Source organism: Cervus elaphus, chromosome 11, assembly GCF_910594005.1.
Source record: "Cervus elaphus chromosome 11, mCerEla1.1, whole genome shotgun sequence".
Classification (NCBI taxonomy): domain Eukaryota; kingdom Metazoa; phylum Chordata; class Mammalia; order Artiodactyla; family Cervidae; genus Cervus; species Cervus elaphus.
The window spans coordinates 3520914-3533133 of record NC_057825.1 but is presented as its reverse complement, the minus strand read 5'-3'; the positions used below and the strand labels follow the sequence as shown (position 1 = coordinate 3533133).

The window sequence follows — 12220 nt, the reverse complement described above, 5'->3', positions numbered from 1 at the left end:
ACCGCAGAGAACAGGGGCAGCGTGGGTGCCCACTCTATGGCTCATCCCCCCACCCCTCCGTGTCCCCTGACGGGGATGTGGCTGAATCAACCAGGGCATCTCCCCGATAGACGGCGGTGCAGGACCTGCCCGGGATGGAGGAGACACACAGGCTGGGAACAGGAACCCAGAGGGGGCTGCTGAAGGACTGAGACGCATTCACTCGTCTGGAACGTTCCATTCCTCGATTTCAGTGAGCAGGGGCTGCCAGCGGCCCTCCGTGGGGATGAGGCTGGGGCTGCGGTCTCTGGCTCCTTCACGGCCCTGCAGGCAGGGTGCTGGTCAGAAGACCCCTGAAGGTCACTCAGGCCAGCCTCTCCCTTGGCCAGGAAGGAGGAGGGACTCCAAAGAGCCCGAAAGCTCCAGATTCCACCAGCTCGGAGTCCTGCCCTGCCTTTGTCCAGGTGCCGGGAGAGGGGCGCCTGGCTATCGGGTGGCCCATGGGGGTTGTCACCCCCCACCCAGACTCAGCCAGGGCACAGTGGGAGCCTGGGGGCCGGGGAGCCAGCACCCAAGGAGCAGCCCACCACTGCGAACAGGCCCTCTCCGCCTGCCCGGCCCCCACGGACCCTCCCCCACAACCCTCTTCCCAGCGCACCCAGCACCCAGCGATGCCAGCCACGTCACTGCCGATAACCTAGATCTTAACCAAGAAATCACACCCCCCCTCCCTGCCCCACTTATGGGCTCAGCGAGGAGAACACCCAGGCCGGAGCCTCGCGGGTCAGCTGGAGGCAGGGCCGCTCCCAGGCCCGCTGTCCCTCCAGTCTCCCAGCTTGCCGCCACCACCCTGTCCACCGCCAACACCCCCAGGGGCTCTGGGGGCCGCGGGGCACAGGCACGCAGGCCTTGCTGAGCCGTGCCCGCCCTGAAGGACTCGGCATGTGGTCTCGGCGGGAAAGGGGCTGGGGAGAGGGCCCAGGCACAGTCAAGGCCGTGGGGCAGCTCGGTCTCACAAGCCCTCCCCGGGCTGTCCACGGCCACTGTCCCTTGCCCTCTCAGAAAACCCCAGATCACAGGAGAGGGCCAGGCTTGTGCACCCAGAGCAGCAGGTGCCCCCAGACGAGCTACCGCCCTGCCCGCACACCAGTGCCACCCTCAGCGCCCTGTCCTGTCTCTCACCGTCTCCAACCCGTCAATGCCTGAGGCCACACGGCGGGGCGGGCTGAGCGGGGAAGACCCTGGGGAGGCAGCTGTACCAGGCCCCCTCCTGGTTTGGCATCACACCTCCAGGGACCACGGCGGGCAGCCCCACCGCTGGGCCCACAGCAGGTTCGGCCCTGACCCCTCCGCTGAGCCCTGTCCTGCTGCCGGCATTTGTTGTGGCCGGGGGGGTGGTCCTTAGAGGCTGCACGCCCTGGGGAAGGGGCTTGGGAGCCACCCCAGCTCCCTCTGGGCACCGCCTGGGGGCTGCTGGGGCGGGAGCAGGCTGAGGGGGCTGCCCACAGGTGGCTCCCGGGGTCCCGGCCAGGCCTGACCCACACCTGAGCTTGTGGCTTTCTTGGGGTCAGGAACACGGAGCCCTACCCTCCACCACTAAGAGGAAAACCCCATCCAGACAGAGGCGGTCTGTGTGCTAGCATCCTGCAGAACTCACACAAATGTGACAAAACGCGTTCAAACAAAGTACTGCGCTGCAGGGAAGATGATGCCCGAGCCCACGGGAGCTGTCCAGGGCACCGCCACCCCTGCAGCTCTGAGAGAGACCCCAGGAGGGGCCCAGGTGGGCCAGATCAGAGCCGAGACCCAGCCACCCCATCCACGGCCGCTGGGGACCGGCTGTCCCAAGGGCCTGAGTTGGCCGGTGCTCCCAGCTCCCTGTCCCCGTCTGTCCAGAACTGATGGACCTGCGCCTGCCTGGAGATGGAGGAGTGGAAGGGGGTGGGAGGCGGGGGTCGGGGGCAGACAGCGTCGGCCCCATCGGGGCGCGAGGCCACGGGCAGTCTCAGGGGAGGAAAGAGTCTCCGAAGTGCCCCCGGGCCCAGCTCTGGGAGGTCACTCCCCACTGGCACCAAGCTTCCGGCCAGTCAGTCACTGGATTCGGGCCCCGCATGCAAATCAGGCCAGGCGGCAGGCCAGGCACACAGCCGGTCTTTGGGGAACGCGGAAGGCAGGGGGGGACACACAACCCGGGGCCTCGATGGTGGGACCCTCCACCCACGAGTCCTGAACCCTCTCTGGGGGCCGTGAGGCAGTTTACAGGTAGCAACAGGCGTCTCAAGTCAGAATGTGCCGGCTTTATGATCCCAAAGGCAGGAGTCCTCCCAAAACAAGGGCGGGTCGGGGGGCGCTCGCTGCACTCAGGAGGCGCTTTCTGACCTGCCCCGGGTGCTGGCCGCGATTGGAAGACTCCAAGGACGCTCTGGACTCGAGGCGAAAGCACATGGGAGGGGCAAAGGGCGGAGGTCAAAGGTGACAGAGATGGATCTGACGGGGCAACCTCACTGACAGGGCCTCAAGCAGGCATGGGGTCAGCGGGGCTGCACGGTGCCCTGCGAGCCCTCGGGCAGGTCCCTGCTCCACCAAGGCCCACAGTGTTTTTCATCTGTCCAGAGAAAGCCCGGGTCCTGGCCCACGCGCTCCGCTACAGCTAAACTTTTCCGGGGCCTCCATCCCACCCGGGTCGACTTTATAGAAGGTCCTCAGCTAAGGCCGTGCAAGAGGGACCCAACTCCTGCTTGTGTCTCAGGGTCAGCTGCCGACAGCTCGTCCGGTCTGAGCTGCACGCCTCTGGCACAGTGGCCGCCCTGAGCTGTCCCGGCCCTGGGACGTGCCCATCTCCCCACCAGGCTGTGACGCCACGGGTCAGGCCCGGTCAGCCTCAGTGCCCACACGGGAGGTGCCTGGAGGGCCCCGGCGGGCCCGCCCCGCGTTACCTGCATAGCTGCCCGTGGCCTTGATGTACATCTGGCCGTACTGCTCCTCCACCATGGTGTCGTAGGCCTCGTCGTCCTCCTCATCCTCCTCGTTGTGGTAGGAGGTGGGGCTGTCCGTGGTGGGCAGGCTGCTGGCCCCGGGGCTGGTCCGCTCCCCCTGGGAGTACGGCGCCTGCTGGATGCTGGGGATGAGGGTGGCCAGGCTGGGCACCCCGTAGTAGGAGACGCGGGGCAGCTTGAGAGGGGCCGTGCCCGTGGCCACTGCCGGGCCGGCAGCCACCGCCGCGCCATCCCGGGGCCCCGTCTCCAGAGGGCGCTTGGGGGCCAGGCCCGGGCCGGTGGCCAGAGGCAGCTCCAGGGCTTCGTGCTTGACGCGGGTCAGCAGCGGGATGGGCACGGAGGGGGACACGACGTAAGGGGGCGCGGCGGCTGGCTGCAGCTGGTTGCAGGGGCTCTGGGGCTCGGAGCTGGCGTCCTCGATCATGGTGGTCTGCGAGTCGCAGTGGGGCGAGCTCACCTTGAACATGAGGTCGGTGCCGCGCTCCACGATGTGCTGGATCTGCAGGAAGCCGGCCGTGTACATGACCACGAGCTGCTCGCTGGCCGCCATGGTCAGCCTGCCCGTGTAGCAGAAGGACAGGATCTGCTGGAAGCAGGCGGGCGGCACTGTGCCCGGCAGCTCGAAGGCGCTCTTGCTGTTGCCGCTGAACAGGTCGCGGAAGTAGAGGCTGCTGGCGGCCAGGACGGCCCGGTGGGCCTTGAAGGCCTGGCCCTTGACCACGATGGACACATCGCAGTAGAGGCCCAGCAGACGCTGCTCGTTGAGGCAGCCGAGCACAGTGTTCCCAAAGTTGGGGATCTCGATGTGCAGCATCTGCGACATGGCGGGAGGTGAGGGAGCCGGCCTCAGACTCTCAGCGCGGGAGCCGCCGGGTGGGGCGCATCTGCGGGAGACAGGGCGTGGGTGTGGGGGTCAGGGTCAGGCTCCTGGACGTCCAGCAGCCGGGCCGTGCTCTGCGAAGCCACCCTGCTCTGCCCCAGCGCCCGCCTCCTCCACCTCCGCCGACCCCCGCTCCTGGGCACCCCAGCCTCGCCCCAGCCACGACGCACCAGACCAGGTCTGGCCACAGGCCCGCCAGCAGCGGGACCCCGGCAGAGCCCTCAGCACTGCCCAGGAGCCCCAGCTGGGTTCCCAGCCAGGTGTGGGGGGGGTGCCCCCATGCCAGCCCGGGGCAGAGTGCAAGGGCCCCTGAGGTCCGAAGACACCCGTCCTGGTGGGGCCCAGGAAGAGAGGCCTGGAGACAGAAGACGGGACGACAGAAGGACGGGACAGGCCGGCCAGCCACAGAGCTGGAGGGGCAAGGGCGGTGGGCCTCTGTCCATCTGCACAACTCTTCTCCCAGGAAAAAGTTAGCAGCAAAGGGGCCCCTCTGCTGCCGGTCCCCTGGGAGGGGCCAGAACCCAGAGCCCGGCACCGCGGCGATGGGAGAAGCAGGGGTCCTCTCGGAGGCTTTGGTTTCGGTTTGCTTTTCCCCTTTTCTCTTAGAGCAGCCATGCAGAGAACCCGCCGGGAGTTGGGGGGGGGTGAAGTCCTGCCCCTGCAGACTTAGAAGCAGCCCCCCTCTGCCCCCTGGAGAGGTGGGCAAGCGGGGGGGGGGGCACCCAGAGAGAGAGCTGGGGCAGGGAGAACTCAGTCGCTCCGCCGTCTCTGCTTCCCTCCGAGCAAAGGAGACTGCGGACTCCCCCGACCCGAGCTGTGAGTCCGACTCCGGGACTCAGCTCCCCCCACCGGCCTGAGTTGCCTGGGGATCGGGCGGCCAGGGCAGGAGTTGGGAGCCTGTCGCAGCCCCACCTGCGTGCCCTCCCGCCGCCCCCACCCCCCCAGCTCCTGCCGCCAGCCAATCCCTGCTGGCTTGCTCCTAGCCCAGGTGACTGGAGGGGTCCTGGGGGAGTCAGGGGAGGGTCTGGCCAGGGCTCAGATGCTGCCAGGGGGGTGCTGCCGGCCCCCGGGGTCTGGTGCCGGACTCCCCCGGGCCGGATGGGCCGGGGAAGGGCTGGCCCAACTCCGCGCAGCCAGAGCCCGTACAAAGGGCCGCTCTGTCCCGCGGGAGGAAAGTGCGGGCATCCGGCGAAGGAGGGCGGAGTGCGGAGACAGGAGTTGGGCAGGTGGGCGGCTGCTGTGGGGGGGCGCGGGGAGGGCCCGCGGTAACCCCCCCTCCAAGCTCCCGCCGCACCCCCGGCTGCGGAGAAGTTGCCGGCCCAGCCGGCGGCACCGGCGGCGGGGAAGACCTACCTTTGGCCGCTGCCGCCGTGGCCCCGGCGCTGCCCACTCAGCCTGGCAGGGGCAGGCTCGCCCGCACGCCCGGCCGCCCGCAGCCACCAGCTGCTCCGGGAATGCAGCAAACGGAGCGGGAGCCCTTGGGGTGGGGAGGGCGAGAGGAGGAGGAGGAGGGGGGCGGGGGGCCGCGAGTCTCGGCGCGGGGCTGGGCCGGCTCAGCTGCACCCAGCCCGGCGCTCCGGGGCAGCGCACAGCATCCAAATGAAGAGGCCGGATGCAGACGGACATTCAGGCAGCTCTCGGGAATGAATAGCCGCCTTTGATTTGGGAGCCGAAGTAAATGCCAGCTCCCAGCCCCGGCTTTAAAAAACAGTGGAGGGTTGGTGCCAGAGGAATGCACGGCTCCGGGTGTTGGTACAAGACAGACTTTTGATGACTCACTGCAATGCAAACAAAGATGGCAGAAATACTGTACTGTACGCGGGGAGACGCTTCGTGGTGCCACGGCAACTGAGACAGCCTGGAAATTTATAGTGCAGTTTTGCATATGAATTACCCAGTAAACTGCCACCCTGCCACCCAGTACAGCCAGAGTGTCAAAGCATTTAAACTATTCCAAACAGTCTGCTGGGCTGGCAGAGCCGCCTGACTCCTGGGAAGGGGTGGGGGGTGGCTGGGGCGGGGCGGGGGGGGGGGGTGTCGCAGGCGAGGAGGCAGGGAGGCCAGGGGGTCCGGCAGACAGAGAGCAGAAGCTGGTGAAAGAGGGGAGCCCAGACGGGGAGGGAGAGAAGGGAAATGAGGCAGAAAGAGGGGAGAGAGAGAGGAGCCAGGAGGAGGAGGAGGCCCAGGGCCCCGCCCCCCAGTGCCCTGCAGGGCCCCAGGGCCCCCCTCCCCAGTTCCTGGGGTCTCTGGAGCTGTGAGCCCGAAGGTCCAGCCTCAACACCCCCATCCCACTCACCCACCCAGGGAGCCACTCTGCACCCCAACTCCCGCCGCCTTAGCCAGGACAGCTCTCTTAGAGAAGTGCAACTTTGTGACGGCAGCTGGGGCCAGGCCCACGGTGGCCAGCATCCAGGAGCCCCCCGAAGAACCAGCCCTGGTCCCTGATGGACTTGGCACGGGGAGGCGGCAGGTCACCCATGTGGCCAGGCTACCCGTGCGGGCCCACACTATCCACAAACTGCTGACCCTGTCCCCGGCACGCTGCCCGCCCTGCTCAAGAGAGAACGGTGCCCCCCAGCCCGCCCCGCCAGCCCACTGGATTCGTGGGCTCAGGGGCAGACTGCTAGACTGCCCAGCCTCGGTTTCCCTGCCTGCCACCCACGGGGCGGCCGCCTGCATGCAGGGGCCAGGCTGAGACGGGAGACAGCCAAGGCAGGCCTGGTCCCTGCAGCGCCCAGCATCACGGCCGTCAGGGCGGCATCCCGCATGGTCCCCTCCGCAGCATCCGGAGAGAAAGAAATGGCCATCTGGCGCCTCCCTATTCACACCCCGTGGGGCTCGGCTTCTGAGAGAAAGACCGTAGGAAAAGCTGCCGAAGGAGAGCGGGAAGAAGTCCAGGTGTGGGGAGCCCGCGCAGGGGCTTTGTGCGTCCTGCCTGGGGCCCGAGACTACTCCAGGGGGAGGGCGACGCAGGCCCGCGTGCACAGCATTCACAGAAACGGCGCCCGATCGGCGCTCTGGGGACCTGGGGGCCACGTGGGCCAAGGACAGCGGGATCCGGCCGAGCTTCCCCGGGCTAGAGGCTCATGTGGGGCGACCGTATCTCGGCGAGGCACTGAGGACCCTTCCTCCCCGCACGGTCGGTCCCCGGGGCGGTCTCTGCATCTGGGGCCTGGCCACACCACGGGTCCACACAGACTCCCATGTCTGCACACCTCCTCTCGCGTGTCCCCACGCCCATAGCATCGCATGGCCCCCCCGGGACTGGGCTCCCAGTGTCCTCCTGGTGGTCCCCCTTCGCTGGGGCCTAGGTGAAGCCCACCGGCCCCAAGATGCGGGGTTGGGACCTTGGGTGGGGGTCACAGGCACAGCCCCCCGTGCCCACCCAGCCACAGAAGGGGGGCAGACTGGGCACAGAGGAAGCCAATCTGGGGCAACAGGGGGACACTCAGGTCAAAGAACAGCAGGACCCGCGATGGGCAGGAAGCGCAGAGAGCCACGCCCTCCACGAGCTCTCCCCTGCCTGTGCCGTGGCCGGGCCCTTCCTCGACCAGACCTGCCACCTTCAGGCCACCTCCACAGCGAAGTCCTCCAGCTGCCACACGGGAGCTTGGTGAGGCCGGGGTGGGTCTGCCCAACGCCTGATGGGCATTTAACCCCAAGCTGGGCATGGCCGGGGAGGGCTAAGTAAGGGATGGGCTGTGCTGCCCAGGAACACACACCGCAGTGGGGACAGGCCCCCCACGTGGCCCCCTGTACCCACCACCAGGAGACTCCCAGAGACCATGATGGGGTCTCCTGAGCCAGATGGGGCTCTTGTGCTGTGAGAGGGGAGGGGTGACCTAGCCTGGCCGGGGTGGGCAGATGCTGGAAAGGTGCAGTGGGCCCTGGCACCAGAGGGTCTCAACCGCCCAGGGCTGGGCAGGGAGCAGCTAGATCCCCTCAGCTGCTGGGGAGCTGAGAGCAGGGTACGGCGGTGTGCAGCCTACGGAGCCGACCCCTTCAAGAGCACGTCCTGGTTCCACTGGGCACCACCCCGTGTGCCCGGCCACCTCGAACGCAGGTCCCGTGGCCTCTATCTAGCAAAGGATGCCCGCCCAGGATGGGGGTGAGGGTCACCCTTCGAAGGTGGCCACAGGGTTGAGGGAGACGAGGTTATTAGCAAAGTGCCCAGCCGGAGCCTGGCACAAGCGACGTGTAAAATCCATCTCGTGACGCTCCCTGCTGGGACCTACCCCGCCCCTCAGCCCTGCTATGCAGGCCTCCCCCGGGGCTGCGGCCAGACCGTTCACCCAGAGAGGGGCCACCACTCTCCCCTGCGAGGTGACAGGCCGCCTGGTCCCCGGGGACGGGGACAACCAGCCCTGCTGTTGCCGTGTCCTCAGGCCACCTGTGCGGGTGAGACGGCCGCCCCAGCTGCCCAGCCCGGGACAGACAGCCCAGCCTGAGCTGGTTTCAGGTTGCTTTCTTAGAAGCCTCGGCCGGAGCGAGAACAAAGCTGAACTTTAGGAGAAAGAATAAAATAAAGGCTTGGTTTACACACTCAGGGCCGTGAAAGCAGGACGAGCCCAGGGCCAACCCGCGGGCAGTGGTGGAGAAGAGAGGAGGGGAGCCTGGGCAGGCCGCCCCCTTCCCACCCCCACGCAACTGCCTCTTCCTTCTGTGCCTCAGTTTCCCCAGCTGTTCTCCTCCCTTCGCAGCAGGGCTCCTGGGCTGGCTACTTACAGAAGGTTCTGAAGATGTGGAGGGAACATCCGAGACCCCTAACTTCGCTCATCCCAGCCATCCTCAAAGCCACTGGACCACGGAGCCCTCCCCCTCATAATGCCCTTCAGAATGGAACTCACTCTGGGAAACCCCAGCTGACACCCACAAAGCCAGAGCCCAGCCCCTGCAGCTGTGCCAGCCTCGATTGGGGGGGTCCCACTCTACACAGACTGCAAGCGCTCCCAAGGAACAAGTGGGGGGCGGGGGGATCCTCTTCTGTGGGCCCTCCCTCAGGGACGGCTGAGAGCTGGGCCTGGGATGACGGGTCATCCACCAGAGCACGACCAGGCGGCCTGCGGGCAGCGCGGCCCACAGGGGGACGAGAGAAGGACGCGGGGGTACAGGCCCCAAGAGTGCAGACGTGCATGCACACAGGGGCCTAGGGGGCGTCGGAGTCCACCCACCGCAGACCCCAAAGAGCCTCCCGCAGCAGGGCCACGGAGGAGGAACGCAACGTTTCATTTCTGCAGGATCGTTACCAGCAAGGGAAAGGGAGGCGAGATAAATTAAATTAAATTAAAATTATTTTGCAGGATTTAATTTCACCAATCTAATCAGAGGTCTGGACCTCGGCAAACACACAGCCATTAAAGGCACCCACTGTAGGGGAAGTGGGTGAGGGGGGGCAGGTGTGCCAGGAACATTCTGGAAACAGTAAAAGGAACACCTCCGGCCCCCAGCCCGGGGCGCATCCCCTTGGCAGCACCACTGCCCAGCCTCCAGGCCCTGCACCTCAGGACCTTGGCGGGGGGCAGCCAGCCTGGCGACAAGGAGGCAGGGCACCGCAAAGTCGGGGCCAGGCCCCAGTGGTCATGTCCGCCAGGACCACGTCCGTCCTGCAGGGCAGCAGGCAGGTTCCTGAGTCGGCACGAACACATGTGGGCACGCCGGGGCCCCAGGAATACACTCAGGCCTCCACCCGGAGGCCACAGGAGAGCGTGGGGGGTGGTGGAGGGCTCCCCCTGGCCAGCTGCCACTGGAGCAATGGCCTGGCTTCCCCGTTGCAGCCCAGTCTCCAGTTAGCCAGCTCTCTGACACTCCAGCCCCAGGCCCCGGCCGATGCTCTGCTTCTCAGAGGGGCAAGGGGGAAGCGGCTGGGGGCTGACCCTTGGGAGGCCCAGGTGCTCGGGTGAAACAAGGCTGCCCACTTGGGCATGCCAGCCCCCTGAGAGATGGGCGAGGTCCCACCCAGTGTGAGCCTCAGGTCTGCATTAAACTTTTAATACCTCCCCAGGCAGGGCTGGGCCGCCATGGGGCTGCTAATGGAAGGGCCAGGGCAGGGCAGCAAAGCTCTGGGTGGGGTGTCAGCTTCCAGGAGCCTTTCCCCCTGGTCCCCACCTGTGTGCCTGGCTCCCAGCCCTATTTCCTCCACGTGGGTGCAGATGAGGAAGCCAGGGCACCCAGAGGGTGAGCTTCCTGCCCAGGCCTCCGGCCAGGACTACACTTGATCATCCAGCCCCCGCCAGCTGCCTGCTTTCAAAAACCCTCATCCCAGGCAACTTAGGTCATCGGGCAGTGGGGGGTGGGGGGTGCTGACCCTGCTGGGCAGATGGGGCGCTGAGGCCTGGACTTGCCTCTGGTCCCCAGGACTCTGCTGCAGAGAAGGGACTCTGACCTCAGCCTCTGTGCCTGGCAGTCCGAGAGTCCCCGGTGCCCGGGGAGCGGGTGCACAGGCCTCCAAAACCTCAGAGTCACATGGGTCCCCGGCTGTGGCCCCACTTTCAAGACCCCCACGCCAGGTCACCACAGCCCAGCCCGACAGGCAGAGGAGAGAGGCCTCTTGGGTTGCACCAGGCACCTGGGCAGCCTCCGCCCAGACCACAGCCTGGACCAGCACCAAGCATAAAAGCCGGTTTTAACTGCACTAACAAATGTTTGCCTGGAAGCTTTTTTTTTTTCTCAAACAGAGAAGGGCAACCTGCCAGAATCCGCAAATTCAGAAATGTGCTTCCCAGCCCTTCCCCTGCCACCCCAGGAGGCAGGGCCGGCCCTCAGAGAGAGGTGCATGCACGCAGTTGGCTGGCCCTCCAGAATGATCCCTAGCCCCCTGGGGGCCCAGGGCACCAGACTGGGCACCCACAGCCGGGGCCCCATCGGCCCCACTGGCTGCGGGGCCCCGGGGGCCAGGCAGGGCCTGGGTGGACACACCATCGGGTGGGCCGTGGGGCCCTGCGCCACACAGCACATGGCCTATGCGGTGGACTCTGACCAGCGTCCAGACTAGGGGTCTGGTGGCCCAGCTCCCTCCTACATGCCACTGCGACGGTGACTTCCTGCCACCAACAGGCCAGCCTCTGACCCTCCGCTCGGACATTTCGACTTTGGTGTGGGTCGGAGGTTGGGAGCCAAACAAACAGGGCGTGAACCTAAAGAAACAGCAATGGCCGGCCCAGCGGGAGGACAGGGGCCACCCCCCGCCAGGAGCCTACCTGGACACCCTGTGTCCCACCGAGCGCACAGACTAGCCACCGACGGGTCCAGAAGGCTCGTGAAGAATTAAGCAGTGTTTAGAACAGCGCTGACAATCTCTCTCACCCGTATTTGTAATTTAAATACCGTAAGCTTGAAGAGTGTCCCCCTCGGGCATCGTTTAATAACTTAGAAAGCCGGCTCCATGCCTGCAGACGGCACCTTCTCCTCCCTCGTGGACTGAAGCAGGGTCTCCCCTGATGCCCGGGCTCGAGTGCACGGGATGGGGGGGTGGGCATTGAGAGCAAGGGCTGCCTGGGATGGGGAGCCAGGCCTCAGGCGCTGGCCGCCCCGCCATGGTCCCCACAGCACCTCGATGTCCCCTCTGAGGGCTGGCAGGGGTCTCGGAAGCAGCCAGGTCCTCGGTGGCGGGTGGTGGGTGGCAGGCAGGGAGTGGGGGGCGAGCGCGCCAGGCCAGGCCGGTCACCCAGCTCATTAACGACAGCGCCTCTACACACACTCCGGTCTTTAATATTCATAGCTCTCTTCATCTGCATATCATGCCATAAATAGTCGAGGTAAGACACAAAGCTCCCCTGCATTTCTAATTATGCTTAAAAATCTAATGTAAATCAGACCGACACAGAAATACTAAATCAGCCACTGGCAGGGGCTGGGGGGAGGGCGGGGGACGGCAATTACGCTGAGATGGGGGCCACGTGCATGCACCCCACCTCCACCCCCCCCAGCTGGGTGGCTGTGGGGGTATCAGGGGTCCAGGCCCCCCACCTTCCCCGGCTTGGAGCTGGGCAGCAGCGTTCCAGGCCACTCCCGAGCCAGGCTCACCCACGTGGCCTTGAAGAAGAGAGAAAGCGAAGGGGCAGGGGATATGCCCGTGGCACCTCAGGGACCCCCCCCCCCCCAAGCCCTGCCCCAAGGCCAGCTGGCCTGTCCTACTGAGGGCGTCTGCCAACAGGCCTCCCTGCATCCCCGCACCTGGGCCCCCGGCCCCCCGGCCCACACAGGGCCCCAATCCCGGGCGCCCTGGGCTCCACACCCAACCAGCTCTACAGAAGAGCCTGACTCCGTGGCAGAGGAGAGTCAGAGTCCATGTGCCCCGGGGCAATGCCTGCTTGGGGGTGGGGGCGGGGGATGGAACTGGGCAGCCGGGAACCGCAGGCAGAGCATC

At 66.4% G+C, this 12220-nt stretch overlaps 1 protein-coding gene across 3 annotated transcripts in view; it reads right to left on the bottom strand.

Annotated features, from left to right (window-relative positions):
• Positions 1-12220, bottom strand: part of NACC2 (NACC family member 2) — an 81533-nt gene that overhangs the window by 35606 nt on the left and 33707 nt on the right. For 2 of the 3 annotated variants that reach the window (XM_043916477.1, XM_043916479.1), the window contains exon 2: positions 2916-3859. In XM_043916477.1, the coding sequence (XP_043772412.1) occupies positions 2916-3798 (883 nt within the window). In that variant the 5' untranslated portion in view covers positions 3799-3859. Of the gene's footprint in view, positions 1-2915; positions 3860-5208; positions 5344-12220 lie in introns of those variants that run through there. The other variant, XM_043916478.1, reaches the window with a different exon arrangement.